The 26,733-nt window shown below is 38.8% G+C and overlaps 1 protein-coding gene and 1 pseudogene across 1 annotated transcript; both read right to left on the reverse strand.

Moving 5' to 3' along the window:
- Nucleotides 1-109: 109 nt before the first annotated feature.
- Nucleotides 110-8,106, reverse strand: LOC122143581. The gene is made up of 7 exons (XM_042754084.1): nucleotides 7,538-8,106; nucleotides 6,088-6,662; nucleotides 5,916-5,983; nucleotides 5,607-5,821; nucleotides 2,973-3,223; nucleotides 2,740-2,884; nucleotides 110-123 (listed from the first exon to the last, which is right to left on the reverse strand). Exons 1-7 carry the CDS (start codon nucleotides 7,962-7,964, stop codon nucleotides 110-112), a joined length of 1,695 nt encoding a protein of 564 aa, XP_042610018.1. The 5' UTR covers nucleotides 7,965-8,106.
- Nucleotides 8,107-18,257: 10,151 nt separating this feature from the next.
- LOC109108205 lies at nucleotides 18,258-26,407 on the reverse strand (annotated as a pseudogene).
- Nucleotides 26,408-26,733: the final 326 nt, after the last annotated feature.

A 26,733-nucleotide genomic window follows, 5' to 3' on the forward strand; every position in this document is an offset into this window, starting at 1 on the left:
CTAAACCCACATTCATCACATCATCTTGAAACTTAAAACCAAATTCATCACACCAATGTTTCCACTGCTTTGGGCAATGAAGTGTTGTGTCCTTATAAACAAAATGAATTTAAGTTTTGTGTCCTAACAAAGGAAAGAGATGGATAATAAGTTTGATTCAAATCCGTCACTGCAGCAAATCTGTAAGACTATATGTCAGGAAAAAACTGCTAACTTTGTGAAGTTCTGGAAGAATGTTTTATGGAGTCATGTGACCAATCTGGAACTTTTGTGGACATATGGATCAGCAGTATGTCTGATGCAAATAAGTCAAAGCTTATGAGCAGTAGAACATGGTCAAACATGGAGGTGGATCAGTCTTATTATGGGGTGCTTTGCTGTTGCAGAAGTGGAAATTTTGATTATATGAAGAACATCATGGATTCTTTGAAATATCAAGCCATTGTGGTAAAAGACTGTGATGCCTTCAGTGCATAGACTGAAGCTGATGATCATTGGGACTTTTCAGCAGGGCAACTATAAAGTATACATCTAAATATACTTAAGCTTGGTTCAGGGATTGGTGTAGAATGTTCTTGAGTGGCCTATTCAGTCTCCAGAATAAAATCACATTAAACATATTTGGTGGGATTTGAAGGAGGTAATGGCAACATGAAAACCAAAGAGTGTTACGTCCATGGTGTTACGTATTTATTTTTTCTGCTGCTGGTGTCCCTGTGTCCTGTTCTCTTTTGTTTGTGTCTCCCTGTTTGCTTCTCCCCCACTATCAACTTCACAGGTTTGGGAGTGCCACCTGATTTAAAGACTGAGTAGGAGCAGTGTATATAAGAACCCAGAAAGTTGCAAGTGAGAGAGGCTTTCATCTGAGAGACTGTCATCTTTCGGGTTGTCCAGCACTTGTTTCTTTTGTTATGCATATTGTGAAACTTGTAGTGGTTAAGTGAAAGTTATACTGTGTGCTAACTCTTAAGTATGGTAACTCTGTGTTTATAGTTAACACTAACTAGTTGGAGTGTTTAATTAATTCCCTTCGGTTGGTATCTGTATAGTTCTGACCTATGTGGCTGTATAATTCTGACCTTTTTTTCTATTAAGTTTGTTTGTTGTTCAACTTTGCTATATCATTATTGTGGGATCATTTGTAGGAAGGAAGATGCCATTTAATTTGATGATTCATTTTTTTTCCTCTCCTGTTTTTAAATAGACAAAGTAAGGAAAGGATTTGTCTTTGGCTGCTTTTTCTTTTGAAGGTAGGTAAGTTATGTCCACAAACCCTCAGTAAGCATCTCTCGTTTATTTTTTGGGCCGTTTCCCCTCCTGAAGTCTGAAAGGGAGACTCCACCCCAAAAGGAAAATTGTGTCATTAATCACTTACCCCCATGTCGTTCCCAACCCGTTACAAGCTACGTTCGTCTTGAGAACACAATTTAAGATATTTTGTATCACCGTATACGGCGTATGCTCTTTTGTATCATCCACGCCACAAGGATGCGCTGTTTTCTTTCAAATCAAAGCTAAATACACATAGAAACAGTGCATCCTTGTGACGCGGATGATACAGAAGAGCATATGCCGCATACGGTGATATGGAGAGACACAGAGGAGACTGTTTGACAAAGGAGTTGTTGAATAAAGTCATTACTTTTTTGTTTTCTTCGCTTACAAAAAGTGTTCCTGTCGCTTTCATATAACCCAGATTGCATGTCTGATTGCAGATGGAGTATTCTAACCACGACTTTCATACCTTTTCTGGACCTTGACACTGTTATTTACTTGGCAGTCTATGGGACAGTCACAGGCCTCCCTGTTTTCATCCAAAATATCTTAAATTGTGTTCCAAAGACGAATGGAGCATTTACTGGGTTTGGAACGACATGGGGGTAAGTAATTAATGATGAAATTTTAATTTTGGGGTGGAGTATCCCTTTAAGTTTGTATCCCACTGATTATCTAAAAATATATATATAAAATATATATATCTTTTTTACTTTGAAACCTGGTGGAGTTGTGATCTGTGTTTGTTCTGGGACCTGGAGATGGGAGTTCTCTCACTCTCTCCCCGCAATTTTTTGTTACCCTCCTTTCATGCCCCTAGACCCAGAAAGGGGGATCATAACTCAAGTGAGGAATGGGTCAAGATTCCAGTAGAGAAGTGACAAAAGCTTGTAAGTACTTTAGCGGCAACCTGTATTTGTGGTTATAAAGATGAAAGATTCTCTACTAACTTTGACTTTTGAGGGTTTGAATAATTTTGTGCATGAATGTTTAGAGCCTATTTGTTTTTTTTATATATCAACTTTATGTCCTCAGAATGACTCAATTGTATATTAATAAAATATCTATAACAGTTTTTACTGATGCCTTGGTTGAATTGTTTCCATGAAATTTCATGGCACCAGAATATCTTGCATTTAAAATTATTCAACCCCCTTGACCTGCAGTTGTAAATTGTGCTTAACATATTAATTTTGTACACTAGACACTAAACCAAATGAATGGAATGGGTAAACTGACTCTCACAATACAGTTTAAAAACCAATAGGTGCACCTCATGGATAATTTCAAGACCTTTATGAGAGGAAAGTAGCCAGAAAGTAGCCACAAAATAGCCATAAAGTGACATTATAGATGAACTAAATATGTAAATTAATTGATACATTATTCCCCCATGATTTCTCAATAATAATAAAAAAAAAAATCTTTCTATTAAAATATTTTTATTTTTATCCAAACACTGACCGTTTGGTTGTATCTTTGATACTGGCCTCACTGAAAGTCCATGTTCCTCAACAGGATCACAGGACATGCTGTACACACGCTCATATTTGAGCATGCATTCACAAGCTGTTTGGATTAATCTGTAATCTTTATTACAGTTTTCCACCTAAAAAAAATAGAGAAAGGTTAAAGTTGTTTATAAAGGTCAGCCAAAATAAGATGAAACTGCATAAACACAAATATATCAAATATACTTCTCTGGGATCCACACTGCGAGGTTGTAGGAACACATGCAGCCTATGTGTTCGCTGTAGATAGAATAGCATCACCTGGCCATGTGTCTTAGACCAATGATTCGTAAACCAGTTTACTACTTTGGAAATAAAAAATGTTGATGTTCCTGGGATGCTCACCATTACGTGTGTGCTTGTGATATTCTGAGGTTTCAAAATTTCAGCAGTCTGACTAGAGTAATGTATAACTGACATGAAGTGGCAGGCATCCTCTGAGATTCAAAACAAACAAACAAAAACATTTCACATTTTTTTGTCATGACCTCTACAATTAGAATTTAAAAAATATACAATAGTGTTAGTTTCGATATTTGTAAATTGAACTTTGTTTTATTCACAGATTATATTCAGTGTCTCTTATAAGGGGTACAAAAGCAAAGCACTGAAACTTTATTGTAATTGTAAGGATTACTATTATTATTATTCTGCTGCAAAACTGATCGTGCATAAGGTCTGGGAAAACATTGGCGCTTTGAATGGCCAAGGACCTCCCAAGAGGCTATATGACTGACAGTTAAAGCATCCAATCACCTTTCGTTTTGTGCCGCGTCATGTTTAAGAATCTATACCGCAAACTTTAAATAATTTACATAACAACAACATTTTTCCGCAATTTTGACGTTTTTACAAAACCTACTTTTGTGAACTAGTCCTTCGTTTTCTAAGTTTTCTGCCTAATCAGAACTAAACCAGCAAAAAGTTCTATGGAGTCTGATTAGTAAAATTTATCAAAAACAAGTTGAGGTTCCATTGTTGGTCGGGACAGGACGCAAAAACGTTCGAAGCGGGTGGGGCCACTTTTACTAAAATGGCTATAACTTTTGAATGGAATGAGATATTTTCACCAAACTCAGAACACATATGAATGAGCTGATTCCTTGGTCAAATTACAAAAAATTGGGACGTTTGACCACTTGGTGGCACTATAACAGAGAACAAATATGAAAATAGCTGTAACTTTGCACACGTTAGTCTGGTTGACTTCAAAATTTGGCATGCAGTCATGTCCAACGTGCCACCAATATCTATGATGGCACTGGTGTATCTTTGAAAAACATGGCCACCATAAGCCAAGCAATTTGAAACACTTATTAGAGGTGGTTAATGGAGGCCGATCAGAACAAAACTTTATGAGCCAGTTTGACTCATGGCCCTAGAGGTCTGTGAGAGATTTGAAAGAAATGGGCCACTAGGTGTTGCTATCAGGTTTTACGCCTTTGTATATATCACAGCGTTTCACACATACGGACAATATTCATATCATACATTATATTTCCTTATTCTGACTGTCTTTAGAAAAGTTTAGATTATATTTTCTTTTCATCTTGTCTTTGTATAATGCATATTAAGGCAGCGTTTATAAGCGCTATGCTGCTTTGTTTACAGTGGTAATCAAGGAAACGCTGTATCACTGCTGTTCCATAAGCACCACCTGCTGTCAGAGAGTGGAATTGCATCTCACTCAGAGCTTCTGCTGTCTTTGTTTTGTGTGCAGATATTTTTATGTAGTATAGTTTCACAAAAACTAAAGTCAGAGCATTCAGTTTTTGTTTTAAAATTCAAAATACATTCTAATTTAGATTTAAAAACTGCTCCTGCTGCATGTATTCACCATCTTTGTTTGGATTGTGACTCAAATGCAGTGGCTGCCTCTAATTTTGAATGGAAAGAGGACAGGCAAAGCCTTTGTTTATATGAAGAGGTTATTTTGTCTTATTTGTTTGAGATTTTGGGGTTTGTTTTAAAATTTACATTTAGTTTTTGTCTTGACATATTTCTGATTCACAAAGAAATGTGCAGCATTGTGTCCAAGCAAGGACACCTTTCATTTACAGTTTGGCTTAAATCTAATTTTGTTTTGAAAAAAAAAAAAGAAAAAATCATGAGAGGATCGAATTGTGAGTTGAATGAATTGTTACATCGCCACTGTACAACTTTGCATCTAGAACCACTGCTTGTCAATCAAACCATTCGATAAACATTTGACTTTATGTAAAAAAAAAAAAAAAAAAATGACTTTTTCTAACTTGTCCTAAAGGGTTTGTCTGGTTTTCACCAAAATTGATATAGACCATCTTCAGATGGACCTAACAAAAAGTTATCAAACCCAATAGACCCAACCATTCTCGAATAATGCAAGAATGAATTTGACGAAGAGCTTTCCAAACACAACATGAGGCTATATCTCTTAAATGCTTTTTCATATTTAGAACATACTAAGTGTTTGTTATGACAACTATGTCCTGAGTTTACCTGCACAGTTTTGGTACAGTGCCACCTAGTGTTCAGGAGATATTAAAAAATGTCAAAATGGATCTATGGCTGTATTTTTGCAATTCTTTGGCATATTGGCACCAAACTATGTGTGTGTCCTCATCATCCCTAATTAACCACACCACATCAATTTGGGAGCAGTCCCACCTATTGGTCAAAAGTGATAAACCATTAACTAGTGATTTTATTGAGGATTTTTTTTCAGCGATTTTGGGAAAAATCTTCTTAAAATGTCTATAATTGCTCAAAGGTCTTAAAACACTTGAACCCCAGTAATTGCTGCTTGCAGCTATATTGTTATTAATAAATTTGCCAACTCACCAATGGAGGTCTCACAATGAGGTAGTCTGAGCTGAGACAGCTCACCCTGAACACACTTGATATCATACATGGGTCCTGCTTGGTAATAATTGGCAGGAACTGGACAATCGCTGTCCTGAAGAACAGTGCTGTACAGCACCTCTCCTTCCCCCTCCATGTTAAAACCAATCTGTGTAAACTTACAATGGAACCAGCCTGCATGTTCGCACTGTAATCTATTTGATTTAGGAAAAAAAAAACAACAACAGAATAATTAATGCAATCTTATACACTCAATTATCTTACTTCACCTTTTTGTTGACACAATACCTGTATTTACTTTGCCCTTCCTGAACGATGACCTTGGGAGTGAACAAACAATCGTTCATGTCTAGCTTCTGTGGAAAATAAAAAGTGCTTAACTGAATTGTAACTGCATTGTCAAGACAAAACTGCATTTGCAAAAATAAAATTTTTAAAGGTTAGGAAATCAATGACTTACCCTTAAAATGTCTAAAGGGGAATGAGAATCTCCATTAGAAATATCTGGTAAGACTAGATGCATTGAATTATTCTTTCTCCTTATCTTCTGTATCATATCTGAAAGCTCTCTCCTCTCTGTAGTTTCTGGTGCAGAGCCAAAAATTAGGATTGGTGTCCACATTTTTTCAAGAAGCCACTCCAATATGCTTCTCTGATCTCCAGTATATAAATTTATACTAAAGTCTCCCTCTAATACTACAATGACATGAGTCCAGAATTTCTCTCCAAGAAACTCTAAACTTTCTAGAATCTCTTTGGTCTGGTCTGTGAATCTGTCATTATGCAGAGAAAATGCAAGTAGAATGACATGGGGCCCAAGAGTCGTTTTTTCCCATCTAAGAATCCTCTTGGCATTGCAGATATCAATATCAACCAAGTGCACAGTCTCCTCGTTCATGGCACCTTTGAATGTCTTAAGCCTCCCCACTGCCACTTCATCATAACGGTCATCAAAAACCAGGTTTAGAACAGATTTTTCTGTTTCACTGAAACTCATGAGCCAAATTCTTATCTCTGTGAGAAGAGGGCTTTTACCTATTTCCGAAAAACAAAGAGACAGTATAAAGAGACAGCTGACATGTTACTGAGGCTCATTTAACTTGCATTAAGAGATATGACAATTACAGATGCTGTCATAAAACATGACAATGTTAATGTCAACTCCTAAATTACATTTAATTTGCATACACTGGGGCATGCTTGCCTAAAAAAGTGATGCTTTCCTAAAAAGTTTTGTTAATTTGAAATTTTTGCATGAATGAATCCTAAAATGTAATCTTCTAATGAATAAATCATTAATAAATACGGCCAGTCTTATTAAACCATACATTTTACAGTGCGATTGTGTTCTGATAAATATCTAAATGGATTTGTATAAATATATAAATAGATTTAGCAAGCATAAATAATGACAAAAAGGTTTAGGACAAAGGCCTCTTTAAAAGAGGGTCGTTTGTTTGGGTTTGATCTGGACAATGTTTAATGGAGAAATAAGAAAAATAGCTGAAATATTCTGTAAATGTATGCAGTGTTTTGTTTAAGAAAAAAAAAAATCACTGCATACCAACAACAAAACCTTATTAATGGGGGAACTAATACAATTTCAGTCATTCAGATCTTAGTTTAAAATCCATTTTGTTCAGGAAGCCATCAACCAATCAATCACAAAAATCATCTGCTCACTTCATTAAGAAATGCCATTTCAGTCAAGATAAACAAAACATTCATACAACCTTTGACAACATTCTCAATCCATAGTCAAGAGATCATAGAATTATAAAAAAAAATACAAATGCTCAAGACAATTAATATAATGCTTACTAAATCCATTAATAAAAGTTAAACTTAAATGATACACATTTTGTAGAAATCTTTTGACATCTTGAATAAAAATGTAAAATTGTATTTACCGAAATCAAGCCCATTTGTTATGGCTCTCTCATAACACTCTTCAGCCTTGAGTTTTTTTTCACCTTTCACTTCATGAATGAATCCCCGTATGCCACACACCATGCCGTCATCCTGATTTTCCAGCCTATTAATACGATGTTCCATCACCTTTTTCAGTTTGTTCTCACACTTCTTGCCTTCCTCTGATTTCGGTTGCAGGCTCAGACCTTGCATGAAATGATGGACTGCCAGTTGTTCAGATGTTTTGTAGTAGAGCTGGTATTGGCCAAATAAACAATGAACTTCCTGCAGATCTCGCTTTTTATTTTTAGCCATTTTAAATGCTTCTTCAAAAAGTCTCTCAGCTTCGAAGCGACCTAGTTGTCCGTAATGCAGTGCTAAATCTGCCATGGCAATAGCAAAAGACGGCTTTAGGGAAATTGCCATTTCCAGATGATCGATGCACTTATGCAAGTATTTCTGTATTTCATCAGACTCTTTAACATCAAACTCTGCTTTACTATGTGTCCTGTGTTCCTTTTCCAGGATTTTCTTTTACCTTTGTAACACATAGCCAATTCATGGTGTATAAAGGCAGAGTTTGTAGCCTGCAGGGCTTTTTCCAGGCAAGTAATGGCAGCATCCATGTTTCCTAATTCACGGAAAAATTTTGCTACATATCTTATGACGTATGGGTTTTCAGGGGCCATTGTCAGTGCCACAATCACCTTCTTCAATGCAGATTCGTAAGTCATCCAATCATCTCTGTTATGCAGCATTCTCAAGGCTAGCAACACTAACAGAACAGCATCATCCGGATCAAGCTCTATAGCTCTTTTGAGCTGTTTTATTGTTGTTGAGTCTAAAGATTCAGAGTTCTCATTTGTTGTGCGGAACATTACAATAGCATAGCCTGAATTTAAAGCACTGTCATCTGGGTTCATTTCAAGGGCCTGTCTAAAGCATTCCTTTGCAGCATTGTAGTATTTGTAAGAGAATTTAAGAAAAGTCCAACCCTTTTCTCTGAGCACCTCAACAGTATAAGTGAAACCTTTAGAAAATTTTCTGCGGATCCACTCTAACTCTCTCAAGTAATCTTCACATATAGAGAACTCATTCATATGATAATGCAACCAGGCAAGGTCTCCATAGGTAACAATAAGAACTTCATCACTGTCTTTGTAGTGCTCTTTTGCAAGCTCCACTGATTTCTGCAGATTTGCAAGTGCTTCCTGCTGGTTGCCATAGAGATACTGAATGAATCCAAGACTGCTGTAAGCTCGTGTTACTCTCGCCTCTTTACATTCCAGCTGAATCTGTTCCTCCAGTCGATTCAGTAAATCACAAAGAACAAAGTCGGCTTCTTCTCTTAGAGACCAAGTAAAATGGCATTCCTGCAGAAGCAGTTTAGATTTTAAGGCACCTTCAAGACTAAAAAAAAAAAAAAAAAACAGAAGGAAAAGCTGAGACATAAGGATTTAAACATATTCAATTTACAATACATTAGTGTAGGAATTTATTTCATGTACACTTACATGCAGGCACACAGAAAGATACCACAGGTGTGGAACAGGCGTGAAACTTCATAATATATAAATATATAGTATATATAATGTGTGTGTAAGGGACATGAGAAATCAAATTTTACTTGAGCTTTTTTACATTTAGAAGCCAGGTCTTTGTTCCATTAAAACCTTTTCATTATAAATAAAGTATTCATTAAAACCATGACCACCTCCAGAGCAAGACATTGATGAATGGTTATACTTCTACATAATCTCACTATATGCCCTGCCCACTGTCGTTCAGTCACTTGACACCTGTCTACACCAGACGCAGAGCGCTGTGACGTTTTCAAAAGGAAATAGAACCCATAAAAATCAATGACGCCATCTTCACTGGACAGTGTGCAAAATGCATGTTAAATTTATGACTGACTCCATGTGCTTGCTGACAACAGGACAAACGTTTGCTTTGATGCACCCGGTTTAGACAACGTGTTTGTTTTTGTATAGCCTTCAAAAGGGTTTCAAAGTGCAAGATTTTGAAAACATTACCGTTATCATGTAAACTACAAAAACGTGAACTTCTGAAAATGGTGACATCATACGCATGCGTATTACGTATTCAGCCTATAGGTATATTATTCTTGATGTTAAAAAAAATCTTAACCATTAGAGATGAAACAATTTGTATTCTCAAATATAACATGTTTTCTGGCAAATAAATATATTTTTAAAAAGTAGAGAAATAAGGAAATAATTAAAGTGTAGGTCTAATGCTATTCCGTGCATTCTGATGTATTTACAGTTAAAGAGGATTCTCATGCTAAACATGGCCAAAGTTTCAGAAATGAGTTGGACGTATGACAGCGTATTCTGTGCCAAATACACTCCTTCAGGGTTTGTGTAAGTTTCAGAAAGTTTTTTATCCGAGTATGGCTCTTCATGACATGCAGTTACAATGCAGTTACAACGCAAAATGCAAGTAAACAATTTCATAATGCTTTGTTTTTAAATGACAGTTTAATATGGAAATGTCTTTAGTTACATAACGAGGAGGCAATGAGATAATGTGTCAATGGCATTCAAGTGCACAAAATAGAGGCGGGACTCGAGTCAAGCATCATTGAACATGTCGCTTTGGGGATCCTACCGTGTTGATAACAAAGGTCCAGATCGGCTGCAAGCAAAGCCATTGAACTCAGCTAAATGTATTTCACACAACAGAAGACCTCATAAGCTTAGCGGCATAGTAGCTATAAGAGCAAGTTGCACAAGCATTAGACTACTGCAAACACATCGCAGAGTAAAGGACAGCAGTCCCGCCTGCATCCTGGATTAACCATACACTCACTGCCAGCATTCATGTTGGCGCTCGTCTCCAGAATGCATTAGCAGCTATTCAGCACTGCAGACACATGGATAGGTGACGGCACTATCACTTACCAATGTTTACCCTGGAATATGTGACATCCAGAGTATGAGCACTGCACCATCACTGTGTGCTGGTGGCCAAATAATGCATGCGGCAGGAACACAGACACTATTGCATAATGTTGCAACTGGTGGCAAGCCTGACCATGCAGTTAATGGTGGCGGTTGTGCCAATACCTAGTACTGATGTCCACTGCAGCGGCATTGCCGGTGCTGTCATGAACATAATATACACAGGGTTAACACCGTGCAGATGAACACGAAGACAGCAGTAGCACTGGTGCTATTCCCCAAACAGTATTTACATGGCTTAGTTGAGCACTGCCAACTCGGTGGGGCTGTAACAACTTAAGACGAATGCTGAACATTGATTTCAGCTAGCTTGATTCCTGCATGGACAGTGCATCTGTTGCAAGGAATATCAGGCTATAATAACATGTATGGCTATAGCAACATGCATAGGTGCCTTATAGCCCACCAGGCATAGATTTTTCTGCAAAGGTTACTACATGTGTGGGAGAAACCAACAAAATGATGATGGATTCCTGTCTGTGCTTTTACACTGTGAATGTGTACAAGAGTAATGCGCACAGATATAACCCACAAGGGTGACCATTTGTGCAGAAAGGCAGCAGTGTCTACACCTGGCTAAACAACCTAGTTGAAAACCACTTTGCAGCGGCATCAACAACTGCTGTAATAGTCCACATGACCTATTTGACACCACTCACAATCTAGGTACAAGTTGTAGACATGATCCTCTTGCAAAGGCAAACTACCACAAGTTGATCATTTAGAAGGGTGAGATGTGATCAGCCTTCTTGTGTCACTGGAAATTCTTATTGAGAGGACTTTCTGCTGCGCGACTATAATATGAAGCCGTCATGTTGTCATAGCACCATACTTAAAACAGGGAAGGCATACAGTCGCTGTCCAAGTACTGTTGCAAAAGTCAAGGTGACTAACAGGGACTATCAGACCATATAGATATATAGACCAAGACCAAGTAGATATATTCAGGCCCATTGACATAATCCAGTACCCTGGCCAAACCTGTGCGCGTTCAAACATTTCATGAATGTACACATTCTTGAACACAAATACACACAAATATCCCGAACAGACATGCCTTAGTTCAAGTCCAAGATGACGTCAGACTCCTTGTGTAGTGGAGATGGATCTCTATCGGGCAGTTGACTTTATGAAGCAACATCAGAAACACTTGTGATGCTCTGAACATAGAAGCAGGCATTCTCCAGATGCACTGAAATAACAGTCCTCCGGCCAGTCTGCGAGAGGATCTGTCTCAGCATGAGCAGTCCGGGGATCGTTCTGTTAATTCACTCACTGGAGTCCCCGGAAAAGCATGACACACCTCCGTCCAATCAGACATGGACAGAAGCATTTTGTGCACTATTACGGTACACTATTGAGAATATACAGAATATATGGTACACTATTAAGAAGTGCTAACCTGCAAATGTTATTTTAGTTAGGGAGCTATTTCTACCTGATCTAACCCTTAAATTTAATTTTATCGCTATAACCTAACGTAGGTTGATTAGGTTAATATTTTGGGGTTGAATAAAATCAGATAAATTATATGTTACCACATGAGAAATTGTACATATTCATTTAAGAAAAACACTCAAATGAAAACACTTTCATCCCTCATGACAGTTAAAATAATACCTTTTCCGCTGTGTGGTAGTTTTGGTTGTGTGTGTGTGTGTGTGTGTGTGTGTGTGTGTGTGTGTGTGTGTGTGTGAAAAAAAAAGTATTAATATTATAAGTTAACCTCAAGAAACATATCGAAATAATTAAAATAAAAGATAAAGATAGTTTGTCTCTATGCCTCAGCAAAGTGCATTAAAATTGTGTAATGCCAAAGACTATATACACACATAGCTAGCAGTGGTGGATTAACGCTTATAGCCTACTATCATCACTCAACAGCACTTATCAGTTAAAGCTGCCTGCTATTGATGTTTGCAGTGCAATATTTGACCAGAGGAGTTAAAATTAGTTATTTTCATCCGTCATTTATTTTTTAGATGTAGCATTATGCCCTCTTTAAATCAGATGCACATAAGCTTTTCACACTTGAAATAGTTAACCCTGGATCATTATAAACTGCAGGTAACAGGGTTCAGGTTTATCCAGGGTTCCAGGGAGGTATTCCAAAAAGCAGGTTATGTGACATAGCCGGGTATGTTTGAAGATAAGCGAGCGGAGCAGGTTATGTTCCAGGGTAAGTTCACTTCAGGTTATCTTCAGAGAGCAAGTTACTACGGTTACTTTCATACCCTGAAAGTAACCTGCAATTTTGGAACCGAAAGCTGAGTTATCTGCTCGCTTATCCTCAAACATAACCCGGGTATGTCACATAACCTGCTTTTTGGAATACCCCCCTGTGATCCAGGGTTAGGCTATATTGTTTTCACACTGTTTATACTTTACACAGAATTAACATTAGTCCTGGTTATTCATACACTGACGTTTCACACTCTATATTCCTAAACCATAGGATGACTTTCTTATTTGCATATTTTTGTTTTTAATGTAATGTATGATGTTTTTTTTTTTACAGTCTATGGTTTCCAGCCAGCCAGCCAATCAGAATCAAGTATTCAGACCATGGTATAAGTTTATATATGCTTTGCTGACATATGTTGCCATTCAGTTAATCAAATTAACTTACTTTCAGGGTGCTTTTACACTGGACACATTTGCTGCGGTCTGAGTGCTAATGTTTCCGGGGCAGACTCTTGCTTGTAACGGGGCAGCTGTGGCCTAATGGTTAGAGCGTCTGACTTGTAACCAGAAGGTGGCAGGTTCGAGTCTCGGTGAGTTGTAGGTGGGTAGGGAGTGAATGAACAGCGCTCTCTTTCACAATCAATACCCATGGCTGAAGTGCCCTTGAGCAAGGCACTGAACCCCTAGTTGCTCCCCGGGTGCTGGATATAGCTGCCCACTGCTCCGAGTGTGTGTTCACGGTGTGTTTACTTCTCACTGCTGAGGATGGGTTAAATGCAGAGCACCAATTCCGAGTATGGGTTACCATACTTGACAAATGTCACGACTTTCACTTTCACTTTTCACTTATGGTAAATCATCACCTGTCATCCCTTACACGTGTTCTGTTTAACTAATGACGTCGTGAACGACTAAAACGCACAGGAAGTTACTTTACTTCCTGATGAAGTGCACACCCGAGTCTGAGCTGCTTTAGATGCAAATTCAAAAGTAAAAGGTCTGTGCGCAAACTCTGTGTAATCTCTTATAGGATGTTTAAAAAATGAAAACCCATTCATAATTACAATAATTTAAGCGTGTAAAGGTCAAAGACCACTAACACTATTCATTTTAACAGGTGCTTTGTGTCTGGGTTTGTTTCCATGGTGCATACCATTCCTTAAACACATAATTGAACATTAACACAAAAAACCCACCTTATTTTGTTCATGGCCATCTTCAGTAAACATCAAATCATGAAAATATCAGTGGAGCAGGGGGTTTTGGTGGAGTGTTGTCAGGTGAGGTGAGATTACACCTGTACGCAGATGAAGGAAGGGTTGAGGAATGTAGCCTACATTGCTAGGGTGTAACGTTAGTTGAGAACAATGTGGCTCAGCAACCTTTTTAAACAAGTGTCCCCCAAACCCTCAAAATATATAGGGTAATGTCAGCTAAAATGTGCCATAAGCTAAAGTGGGCCAAAAAAAAAGTTAGAGCTTGTTTTCTCAGGAAATATGCCGTCAACATGATCCAGTAATTCCCCTTCAAACAATTCTAAATGGTTCGATCCATTGCCACAACACATGATATGACAAAGGTAAACTGCGTCTGGAAACACAGTTGCCTTGCTTACCTTATCAGGCAATAACTTTTGTAGATAGAATTTGTGCTCGAAGGTTCCACCCCCAACAGGCTTCTGAGGCAGCATAACACTCTAATGAACTACAAAAAAAAAAAAAAAAAAAAAATACGTTTGGTGATGACAGACCCTACGTTCCATTTGGAAGCGCCCATCCCTATGCACTTATCCCTTCAAAGGGTTTACCCTCCGGAGTGAGAGCTTCGAAGGGTGTAGGGGACCGAACAACTGTTTCTTGAATTGCCCTTCTGCGTCATCCTCACGTGCCCATACGGAGGCGCCGTCATCGCGCAAAGGATCATATAAGCCCGAAGTTTCCATCAGCTGTACCCTTCGAAATCCTTCATTCCAAAGGGCCCTTTGAAGTGGCCAGTTTTGAGCACTTCGCTTTGGAACAACCCTTCAATATGGTGGCCAAGATCGTTTTCACTCACAAGTGCCCTTAGAAGGGGCGATATTTCCGACTGGAACGCACTGTATACTGGCTAGAAATTACCAACCAGCAGAGGGTGCAAGAGACACACACAAAATAATTAATTAAACACAGGTCCTTCTCAAAAAATTTGCATATTGTGATAAAAGTTCATTATTTTCCATAATGTAATGATAAAAATTAAACTTTCATATATTTTAGATTCATTGCACACCAACAGAAATATTTCAGGTCTTTTATTGTTTCAATACTGATGATTTTGGCATACAGCTCATGAAAACCCAAAATTCCTATCTAAAAAAATTAGCATATCATGAAAAGGTTCTCTAAACGAGCTATTAACCTAATCATATGAATCATCTAATTAACTCTAAACACCTGCAAAAGATTCCTGAGGCTTTTAAAAACTCCCAGCCTGGTTCAATACTCAAAACCTGACTGCTGTCCAGAAGGCCATCATTGACACCCTCAAGCGAGAGGGTAAGACACAGAAAGAAATTTCTGAACGAATAGGCTGTTCCCAGAGTGCTGTATCAAGGTACCTCCGTGGGAAGTCTGTGGGAAGGAAAAAGTGTGGCAAAAAGACGCTGCACAACGAGAAGAGGTGACCGGACCCTGAGGAAGATTGTGGGAGAAGGACCGATTCCAGACCTTGGGGGGACCTGCGGAAGCAGTGGACTGAGTCTGGAGTAGAAACATCCAGAGCCACCGTGCACAGGCGTGTGCTGTTTGAACCAGAAACAGCGGCAGAAGCGCCTGACCTGGGCTACAGAGAAGCAGCACTGGACTGTTGCTCAGTGGTCCAAAGTACTTTTTTTTCGGATGAAAGCAAATTTTGCATGTCATTCGGAAATCAAGGTGCCAGAGTCTGGGAGGAAGACTGGGGAGAAGGAAATGTCAAAATGCCTGAAGTCCAGTGTCAAGTACCCACAGTCAGTGATGGTCTGGGGTGCCATGTCAGCTGCTGGTGTTGGTCCACTTGTTTTTTATCAAGGGCAGGGTCAATGCAGGAGATTTTGGAGCACTTCATGCATCCATCTGCTGAAAAGCTTTATGGAGATGAAGATTTCGTTTTTCAGCACGACCTGGCACCTGCTCACAGTGCCAAAACCACTGGTAAATGGTTTACTGACCATGGTATTACTGTGCTCATTTGGCCTGCCAACTCTCCTGACCTGAACCCCATAGAGAATCTGTGGGATATTGTGAAGAGAAAGTTGAGAGACGCAAGACCCAACACTCTGGATGAGCTTAAGGCCGCTATCGAAGCATCCTGGGCCTCCATAACACCTCAGCAGTGCCACAGGCTGATTGCCTCCATGCCACGCCGCATTGAAGCAGTCATTTCTGCAAAAGGATTCCGACCAAGTATTGAGTGCATAACTGAACATAATTATTTGAAGTTTGACTTTTTTGTATTAAAAACACTTCTTTTATTGGTCGGATGAAATATGCTAATTTTTTGAGATAGGAATTTTGGGTTTTTCATGAGCTGTATGCCAAAATCATCAGTATTAAAACAATAAAAGACCTGAAATATTTCAGTTGGTGTGCAATGAATCTAAAATATATGAAAGTTTAATTTTTATCATTACATTATGGAAAATAATGAACTTTTATCACAATATGCTAATTTTTTGAGAAGGACCTGGTGCGGACAAATGAATATTTATATGATTGTAAAACATCTGTGCAAAATACACTACAGAATATGGACAAAAGTATTGGGACCCCTGACCATTACACCAACAGGGACTTTAATGACAGCTTTCTAATACATAGTGAGTTGGTTACCCCTTTGCACATGTAATAGCTTCCACTCTTCTGGGAAGGCTTTGCACAAGATTTTGGTGTTTCTGTAAGAATTTTTGCCCATTCATCTAGTACAGCATTTGTGAGGTGAGGAAATGATGTTGGATGAGAAGACCTGGCTCACAATCTCCATTCCAGTTCATCTCAAAGGTGTTTGAAGCTCTCCACACCACTCAAGTTCCTCCACATCAAACTCTCAAACTCTCCACTCACCGAACCATGCCTTTATGGACTTTGCTTTGTTCACTGAGGCACAGTCATGATGGAATTGTTATTATTAAGATTTCCCTTCACCTAGCCCAATCCCTGAAAAACAGCCATGTACCATTATTCCAAACTTCATAGTTGGCACAATGCTGTCAGACAGTTTATGTTCTCTTGGTCTCAGCCAAACCCAGACTTGCCTGGAATGTGATTCATCACTCCACAGAACACGTTTCCACCGCTCCAGAATCCAGTGCTCCTGAGTCCAGAGCTTTTTACACACCACTGGCTTCAGCACTTGATTTTTCAAGTGGCCCTGAAGAACTTGATAGGTTCAGGAAAGTTTTATTAGAGTTGTTGATTACAGTCCATTAGTATTGATGCGCAAAGAAACCATGCATGCTCTCTGTGCATTGATTGCTAACATTGTGTTTTTGCACAAGAGCAACATCTCAATTTATTTTTCCTCAGTTTTTGCTGTTGCATTGTGAATTATGAATAATCCACATAAAAAAGAATCATCCTCAAACTTAATCCTGAACTTCATAGTTCACCCAAAAAAAATTAAACCGCCATTATTTACTCGCCTCATGTTGAGTACCAAACCCATTAAACTCTTGTTCATCTTAGAAACACAAATGAACTTTTTTTTTTTAATCATGACAGATTTCTGTCTTCAAAGTCCAATCAACCAAAACTCCCACAGGTTAAAAAGTTCTTAAAGACCTCATAAAATTAATCCATATAAATCAAGCAGTTTATTCAAATATCCTTAAGACACAATATCACTTCATATGATGAAAAATATTTCATTTAGACTTTTATTTGCATATTAACATTTATCAGTGTACATCAAATAAATGTAAGCTCAAATGTGCTAGACATATGAGAACCATAAAGTTTGTTCTCACGAGTCAAGCAAGTATTGGTGGTGGAATGTACTTTCAATGACTGAACAGATATCTCTCAGTTTTTCACTAATAAATGTGGTTCTAAGATGAGCCAAAGACTTACTGGTTTGGAACAACACGAGGGTGATTATGGATGTATATTAACGATGTTGCTACAATCCAGCTTACAATATTTTTTTTTTTGGTATTTTTCATTTTTAATTGTCCCTATTAGATAAAGTAAATCATGCCAAATTTTGTTTTTGCGTGAACTATCCATTTAACTGTTGAGGTATTTTTTATTCTGGCACATTTTGCACATAAAATGATAAAAGACCTGAATTAACAAAAAGAAGCATGGATGATTTGTCCACATTAATTGGAAATAAAAATCTTAAAGGTCATTGTCATACTGCCTCATTGACAAGTCAAATGTGAGTACAGTAAACAACTGCAAATATTGTAGCTTACTGTCTTAACATTACAACCGTTTTTTTAAGAATTTGTTAATTCCGCATTTAAAGACATACTAAGGGTTTATTTAGCTTTCTGATAATCTTAATTTAAACAAGAACACAGAACACAGGATGTTTCTTCTGATTATATTCTCAAATACAAAATAATGTGTTTTGATTTGACACAAAACCATATGCAGATACTGCTTTACAGACAAGACACAAGGTAAAAACATATCCACACAAGGAACTAGTTTGGATCATTACTAATCTGCAACATGGGAATAGATGTGCATCAGACCAATCAGAGTCATTTTAAAAATGCTATATAAAAAGGAAAATGATTTAGAGATTTCAAGATTTAGGTTATTAAAATTTCCAATGTGATGTACCTAGACAAAAGTGTTACATGGTCTTACATCGATTTGTACATACAGGCATATGATCATATACAGAACAATACCCATAACCATCTACCGCAAAATGTGGTTCTTTAATCTTACAAGATAAAAAATAAAATAAAATCAGTGGTAAAACTAATGGAACACAGAAACACCTTGCCTCTCTCTCGCTCTATACATCAGATGTAAATCTAAGCGTGCAAAGCTTTCTCAATAAATTTTCTCCTTTTACTCCACATCATAGTGTGTGAGCCGTTTGCCGCAGACTAAAACACACATTACTAAATTCAAATGTCGAACCTCTCATCTACAAGTACACAGAGGGACAAAAAGATCAAGCTGTATGTAAACAAATATTTAGTAGAAGAGAAAAAAAAAGGGATACTTGTCACCAAAACTCAAACAGAGCAATGGAGGGCCACACAAATTTGATTAGCTTTAAGGTTGGTATAAATAGGGAGTGAATAAACGTTTACAGAGAGCAGGCAAAAAAGGGTAAGACTGGATAACACAAAAAAGGCATGAGGAATGCTGTTTAGGGAATGGGCTGTCTGAAACACCTGCGATGCTACTACTGTGTTCCCTGGGCGCCCTGGCTGCCTTGGGTGCCCTGCTGGGTGTAGTTGCCGTAATTGCCGTATTGGTTATAGTACTGGTTCCACTGGCTCTGGTTCTGGTAGTACTGTTGCCACTGCTGAGCATACTGGGGGAAGTAAGGTACAATGTATAAAAATACATGCATTCAAGATAAGGGGACAAAAATGCCACTGTACAATTTCTAAACTAAATCTATCACAGCTGTCATGATTAAACTTAACCGTGGCATTATATCTAAATCTGCTTACATAGCATTAGGTTTCGTCTTAGGTGTTTTTTGCACCATTGAGTATTATAACTTAATCACACATGTTTCTGTAGTTTTATAAATGTAGTGGCCAATCATAGACATAAAGACAAAACAACTTATAAAGATAATGGGCTAATATTGCCCCTTAATGGAGAAGTTGATTTCTGATCATGGTGACTATATGCAGTTTCCCTTCAGAGACTATCTCACCTGCTGGTACTGTTGATTGTAGCTCTGCTGCTGCTGTTGCTGTTGCTGTTGCTGCTGCGGCTGCGGCTGGCAGTAGGTCTGTCCCGTGGGCGCTGGAGTTTGACTGTAGCTCTGGTTGTATCCTGGGTATTGACTGTAGTTGCCATAGTTGTACCCTTGGTTGTAGTTGCTCTGGTTGTAGCCTTGGTTTATAGCCTTGATTGTAAGACTGAGGCTAGAAAAAAAGATTAAAATAAAATGTAAGCAATGACTTCAAGTCCTGTTTGGTTTCACAAGCTGATCGCTGGATAATCTTAGCCCAGTCTTTAGTACCTGTGATTGGCTGTAGCTGGATCCAGAGCCACTCTTGTTGTAGGAGCCTTGGCGGTTGTGGTTGTAACTGCCTCCAGACTGCTGGCTGCGGTTGTATCCACCACGACCTCCTGAGCCTCCGTCCCTGTAGTTATTTTTCCCAGCGATTCTGGTTGTAGCCTCCACGGTTGTTATCCTAATGAATTAGTTGAGTGATTATCAACAACTTGTAGGCAGAATCTAACCACCAACGTAGAACAATAAATATGGAATAACTGTATAGTAATCTGATCATTAACTGCAAAATAAACCCAGACAGGGTCATCAATATAACTTATTTTCTTTGCGATGATGCTGGCTGGCTGTAAATTATCCAGATTATTACACGGCTACTCACCATATACTAATATGACAACAAAAAAAAAATATATTAGTAATAACTACATAATATTACCTGTATATTGTCTTAAAGCTTCCACAAAAAAAAAAGAAAAGAAAAAAGAAAAGAATATCCCATTATAATGTTTTAAATAAATCGGCCTATACAAAAACTGCAACAATACTGCAGTAATATAACACCAATGTCCTGAGATCATTTTCTGTACAATCTATTAACTGACATGCAAAATGACGAAAGTTGTGTTTGTATGAAATGAGAAAGCAAGTCCACCATTTTTTCTATTCCTACATGAATAGAAAGAGAACAGCATTTATTTGAAATGAAGTCTTTTTTTTTTTTTTTTATTTACTTTACTGTCACTTTTTAATGTGTCTTAGCTAAATAAATAAATAGCTAAATATATTACTACTACTACTAATTTACTGTCCCCAAACTTGAAAAGCACAAAACTAGCAAATTTAGGAATCGTACCTCCCGGTAGCCTCCACCTCCAGAGCCGCCCCGGTTCTGGTATCCACCTCTTCCACCCTGAGGTCCACCACGATTGTCATAGCGCTGGAAGTTACTACGGCCACGGAAACCACCCTGGCGGCTATCAAAACGCTTCTCTCCGGGGGAGGGCCAGCTTTACGGCCTTCTTCGTTGTACTGCTTGATGAGAACGTCGGCTTCTTCCCGCTGAAGCTCTACGAATGTCACATCGTCCAGGAACTCGCCGACTTCGGGCAGCACAAAGTTTGCTGCGGGAGCAGAGGCACGCAATGAGGGACAGAACAGCCGAGCCGGCAAAAGACAAAGAGAATCATTATCAGCACCATACAATGGTGACAGCAAACATACAGAGGAGGGGACAGAACAAGGGGACAGAGAGAGAGTAAAAGAGAGAGAACTAGAGTATGTGTTGATAAAGTTACATGCTCTAGGACAAACGTTGCCTTAGCTGTGTAAGTAAACACTTGTCCCAGAGTAGGAATATGAGGACAATGTAGGGGGGGTCATAGGGAACTAAAATTAAACTAAAAACAATTGCCAGAAAAAGAGTGATATGATAAAAAAATGATGTCCCTGTAAATTAAGTAGTACCTAGATGAGGACAGTTGTCCAAAAATGTATTCAACTTTTAATAATAAAGCCAATACAAAATGCTCGGTTGCTGAAGAGAATTAGAGAGCCAGAGCCAATGACAGCAATCCTTATCCTCACTCCTGATTATCTGAGCAGGTTTGCAGTGGTGAGGAATGGCATGAGAGACAATGCAAGAAAATGTGGTTAACAGGGCTGGGAGAGATGAAAAAAGGTGAAAGGAGCTCTTTTATCTGGCAAAAAGGTTTAACAGAAGGAGGGACGGGTGGGTTCTTCCAAGTCTTAAAATAAAGAAAAAGAAAAAAAACAAAAAAACAACAACAGCAAAAGCAGATCTGGTGTGTAGTTTTGAACATTTGTTTTGGTTATCCATGGCATTCCTACCTTTCATTTCTAACACAGCATGATCGGGAACATCCTTCCCTTCCTCATCAGTTCGCTTTAATGTTCGCTCTTTTAAATCCTCATCCGTGGGACAAATTACAATAGCCTTGCGTTGAAAACCTTCAAAAGGACGCATTTTTCGTCTCTGGGCTGATCCATATACATTTGTCTAGCAATGGTGACAAGAAAGAAGTAGAAGCTGTTCATTATTTGCTTTTGTTACGGCTTTGCGTTCCGTAGGAGGGGAATTGGATTCCTGCAACGATGAAAGTGAGAGAGTTTTTTTTTTTTTGTCATGTCTATATTTACTGATCTGGAATGACTAGCGGTTGTCTCTCACAATTGCAACTGACTTACCGTGGATTGCGAAGAGGCCAACACAAGGGAGTTTTGTGAATGACTGACCACTGTACAGGGGACCCTTTTCTGCTTCGCTCAAACTACTAGTTTTAACAGAAGCCATTCTCTTATGAGACAAACGTTACAGAGTACTTCTGTGTTATAGTTTCTCACTATACTAAAAAGATCCAAGTTAGAAGAAATTACATGCAATTAAATTCTAACTTGACTGCTTAATACTGAAAGCGTTTTCTCTTAAGCCAGAGACACACCAAGCCGACAATCGGCTGTTTGACATCGTCGGGCTGACGGCTAGCGACGGTCGGGCTAGTTTGTTTGGTGTGTTTCACTAGTCAGCTCAAATCGGTGGCAGTTTGCCCAATTCGACATGTTGAATTGGCGTCGGGGACGTCAGCGAGAATGAGTGAGAGCTCTGATTGGATGTTCAGTGCAGCGAACGAGTCAGTGGCGAGAAATAAAGCAAAAGTGATAAAAAACAAGCATGTGAATGAAGGCGGTGCAGACAGAAGGCTGTTTAAATTGTTACATGATTTTTCCCAATAATTTTTAAATACGCAAATGTTTTCATAACAACATGAACCGCTTAAAATTATTAAAGTAATCAACATTACTGATATTCAAAATGGTAAGCAAGCGCTGCATTGTTTACATTTTATATATCTGCACTTAACAGGTATATCTTTGTTTTGGTTTCTCCTTTTGAATGACGAATATATACTATTAAAGGGGTCATACGATGTTGCATTATTTTGTGTATTTGGTGTAATGAAATGTGTTTTTGATGCGGTTTAAGGTTAAAAAAACACATTATTTTTTCACATATTGTACATTATTGTTTCTCCTCTATGCCTCGCCTTCTGAAACACAGTTTTTTTTACAAGGCGAGGTGTGCGCTGATTGGCCAGCTGTCCAGTGCATTGTGATTGCCCGAATGCCTCAAGCATCTGACGGAAATGTTACGCCCCTCAATATATACTGTTATGTCGCGTCCTGGTCAGAACACCAGCATGACAGGACAAAAACAATAAAACCCATTACAAACGAGGCAGTTGTTGCATCCAGTGGGGACATAATTACTGATTATAATGACTTGTACTGTCTTTTTTACGGGTTTGCGTTACATATCGTGCTGTGTAAACATAAAAACCATGTCTGCATTTGTGATTGAAGAAATGACAAACGACAAGTGCTACTCTTCACTGCTCAAAATTCGGGTTTGAATCATCAGTGGCAAATCCTTTACATATGTAAACCTACTCACATACTGTGAGTAAGAAGCGACCAGACTGACGTTTGCAAAGAGTGAGGAATGGCCAGCGGCTTGAGTGAGCAGCAGCCAGTGGCTATAACAAGGAAACTGGGCGGCGGATTTTGACGAAGGAGCGGCCGGGGGTTGCGGGCAACCGCGTCACAACCCCGGGCAGGACTCCGCTTTGTCCACGGTGAGCGCGAAGTTGATGTATTTCCTCAGCGACCAGCACGGATCAGCTCTAGGCATGACGAAGCGGATATGTCGTGCTCTTTTGGAAGGCAAAACACAGTAGTTTCACATTAAAAAATAAACACACAGCTTCTCCATCAAATGGTGAGCGGCAACAGTGAGAATAAAAGGTACGCCTTCTTTCTTTCCGTGAACATTTGGGTGGCGTTTTGCAAATCTTGCCACATAGTGTCATAGAGATGTGGGGGTGTGTTTTACACAAGCCGTTTAAGGGGGGCGTGGACAAGACTTTAACTTTAATAAAGAATATCTCTTTGGATTTGAGACTTCAGTCTTTGCAACTTTACAGATGTTTTATGCACGAAGAGCGTGTAACACTCCAAAGAGAAAAGAAAAAAATTTACATCGCATTGTATGACCCCTTAATAGCTGCTGATATGAACTCGTTCCTCTAACGCATGCGCAGAACGCACGTGTTAGTTTGCCGTCGGTTGTAGTCTGTGCGGTGTGTTCCAGCGCAGCATTTTGGTCCGACGCTGCGAATGCGAGGCGACCGTTGGCTTTTCGTCGCCACTAGTTCTTTGAAGTCGGCTTGGTGTGTCCCGGCCATTTTAAACTAACCAAACTTTTGGTCATGCTTAAAATGTAAAACTACATCAATCACTTCCAAACATCAATGACTGAGATTTGAACACATTATCTGCTGGTACATATTGCCCGGACTAAAAGAAACTAATTTCAAAATTCTGAAGAACGTAAATAATCCTCACTCTTCTGTATTTCAATCTCATGCACTGCCTGGGTCCCCTTCCTTACCTTCACTTATACGTTGTTCAATAGACCAGCGTGCCCCGACATGGACAAACAACATTTATTACCTACCCGTTTATACTCACAGACTCCTTAGGGACCCATTAGCATGTCCTTTGACCCTTACCTACCTTACAACCTCTGGAACTGTCCACCTGTAAACTTCAAGCAGGTTAGTTTTCCCACTTACCTGCCATTCATTTCTAAACACAAACATTCAAGTAAAGTTCCAAGTTTATCTAATGAAAAGTTCTCTTTTTTTTACAGTTAACAGTTCCCATAGCAACAGAAGGTTTTTTCTTACTCACCAGGCAGTGATTACTTGTTTTTCAACATCTTACTAATGTCATGGACTACTTGTACAGTGTGGCAAAGATCTCTTTACAACAAGGCAATACATAAGTCAAAAATATTCATTGCGACAACATACTACACTGCATTCTTTCCTTGCTCATTTTTTTTTTTTACATTTAAGCAAAACAAAAACAATCATAATTCAGCAACAGGACAAAGAAATAAGGACTGGAAAAAACAAGTCTTCAGGAGCACAAAAGGCTAATAGATGTTTTGGACTAGGCTACAGAGAGAGCAGAAGTACATTAATGAAACATGGCACCTCAGTGGGCAGTAGTGGATGTGTGTGTTTTTTTTTGGGGGAGGGTTTGAGAAGGGAAGGGGAAGGGCTTTAGCTGTGAGTACAGCACAGAGGAAGGCAAGTATAGCAGTACCTGATCCAGGATGTAGTTGCGTTTTCTTGCGGGCAGCAATCTGGATGAGCCGTTGAGACACTGCGTGGCCTGCTGAATAAGGATGTCCCAGCGTCCGGCATAGTTGCGCTGACGACGAAGTCCCATGACCCTGATACAGACAGGTGTGTTTTTAGGTAGGTTGAAGTTAAACTTTTGAAGGATAGTGGACATCAAGGGCCAGAGTTACCCAAGCCTTGCCAAAAATGTCTGTCTGAATGTGTAGGCTGTAGTGGTGGTTCTTTAAAGACAACCAAACTTAACACATGCACAGCTGCCATAACAACAGGGATTAAAATCCAGGAGGCCATACCTTCATTTTTTCCATGATAGCATTTGTGCCCAGGATGTTGTACTTTTTGTCAGGGTTCTCTTCAGCATGTTTTATGGCCCCAGGTGGTTTTTCCACCTACCAGGTAGACCAACCATCATCAGGATCTGAGAAGAAAACATGGAGTCAACATTTTACATACTTGTAGGCTTAATGCGATTGTCTGTATTGGCGGTCACTTGCCCACCGCTGCAGCACCCCCCCCACCATCGTTTTGATTTTTTATAGTAATAAAAATCATTTAATTCAGTTAGAGAACAGATACTACAATTAATGATTACGATTTAGTTTCGGAACAAAATGCAAAAGTGCCTTTTGGGCAATATTTGGATTTTGAAATTAAGGTGATTTTGTAAGCTTTTTTCTTCTTTTTTAAACATTCGTTTCTTATTTTTTTGGTTCCAGTGTTTGTGGATTTTTACTGTATTTAAACTTTGTGTATTTTTTTTATTCTATTTTTTTATTTTCATGCATAATCACTAGTGCTGGGCGGTTTGAACAAAAACTTATATCACGTTTTTTTTCTAAATTATGCCGGTTTCCCGGTTCATGACGTTTTTTATTTTCATGCATAATCAGGTGTACAATGCATTTTCTGCTGGTTGATATTCCAAGATGTGCTTTTAGCCTGACAGCACTTGCATAAAATGGTTGTTTGGTCGACGTCGGATTTTTGCAACATTGTAAAGGGTCCGTCTGAAACAGTGTCCCGCGGCCGCGGCGCAGCATAACGTTCCGAACATTGAATAATTAAATACATCGGTATGGCGGTATATTAAAAATTAATATCGTAACGAAAATATATACCGGTTTTCGGTATGAACCGGTATACCGCCCAGCACTATGCTGTGCTAATTTGAAAGTGAAAGTAAAATGCGCACTGACATTTATAAGCTATTTAAAAGTGATGGAAAACGAGGAAACCGGCCAACGAAACCCCACCCCCCCGGTGATACCGGTATTACTGGTGCTGTCCACATACTGGCAATCACTTTCCAACAAATGTTAACCAAATTATTACTCTCCATGGAATTACATTATAGATGCATAAAATTCAGCCACAGCTGAAAATTTTAAAACACAATTCTTCTTCATTATAAAACCCTTGTTGATGAGACTGGAATACATAATGATTATTATTCTTAAAAGTTAATTTCCACATCAAACCTCCGCATTCAGTTTTAGTGGCCGGTCCCAGTGACCCTCTGACTCTAGTCCTCTAGGTGAATATCCTGAATGAAGGTTTAGCCCTCCGGCTGAGGGAAAAAGGGCCTCCTCTCTCTGTCCAAAGTTGAATTCCACAGCA

This window comes from Cyprinus carpio, unplaced genomic scaffold, assembly GCF_018340385.1.
Source record: "Cyprinus carpio isolate SPL01 unplaced genomic scaffold, ASM1834038v1 S000006455, whole genome shotgun sequence".
Classification (NCBI taxonomy): domain Eukaryota; kingdom Metazoa; phylum Chordata; class Actinopteri; order Cypriniformes; family Cyprinidae; genus Cyprinus; species Cyprinus carpio.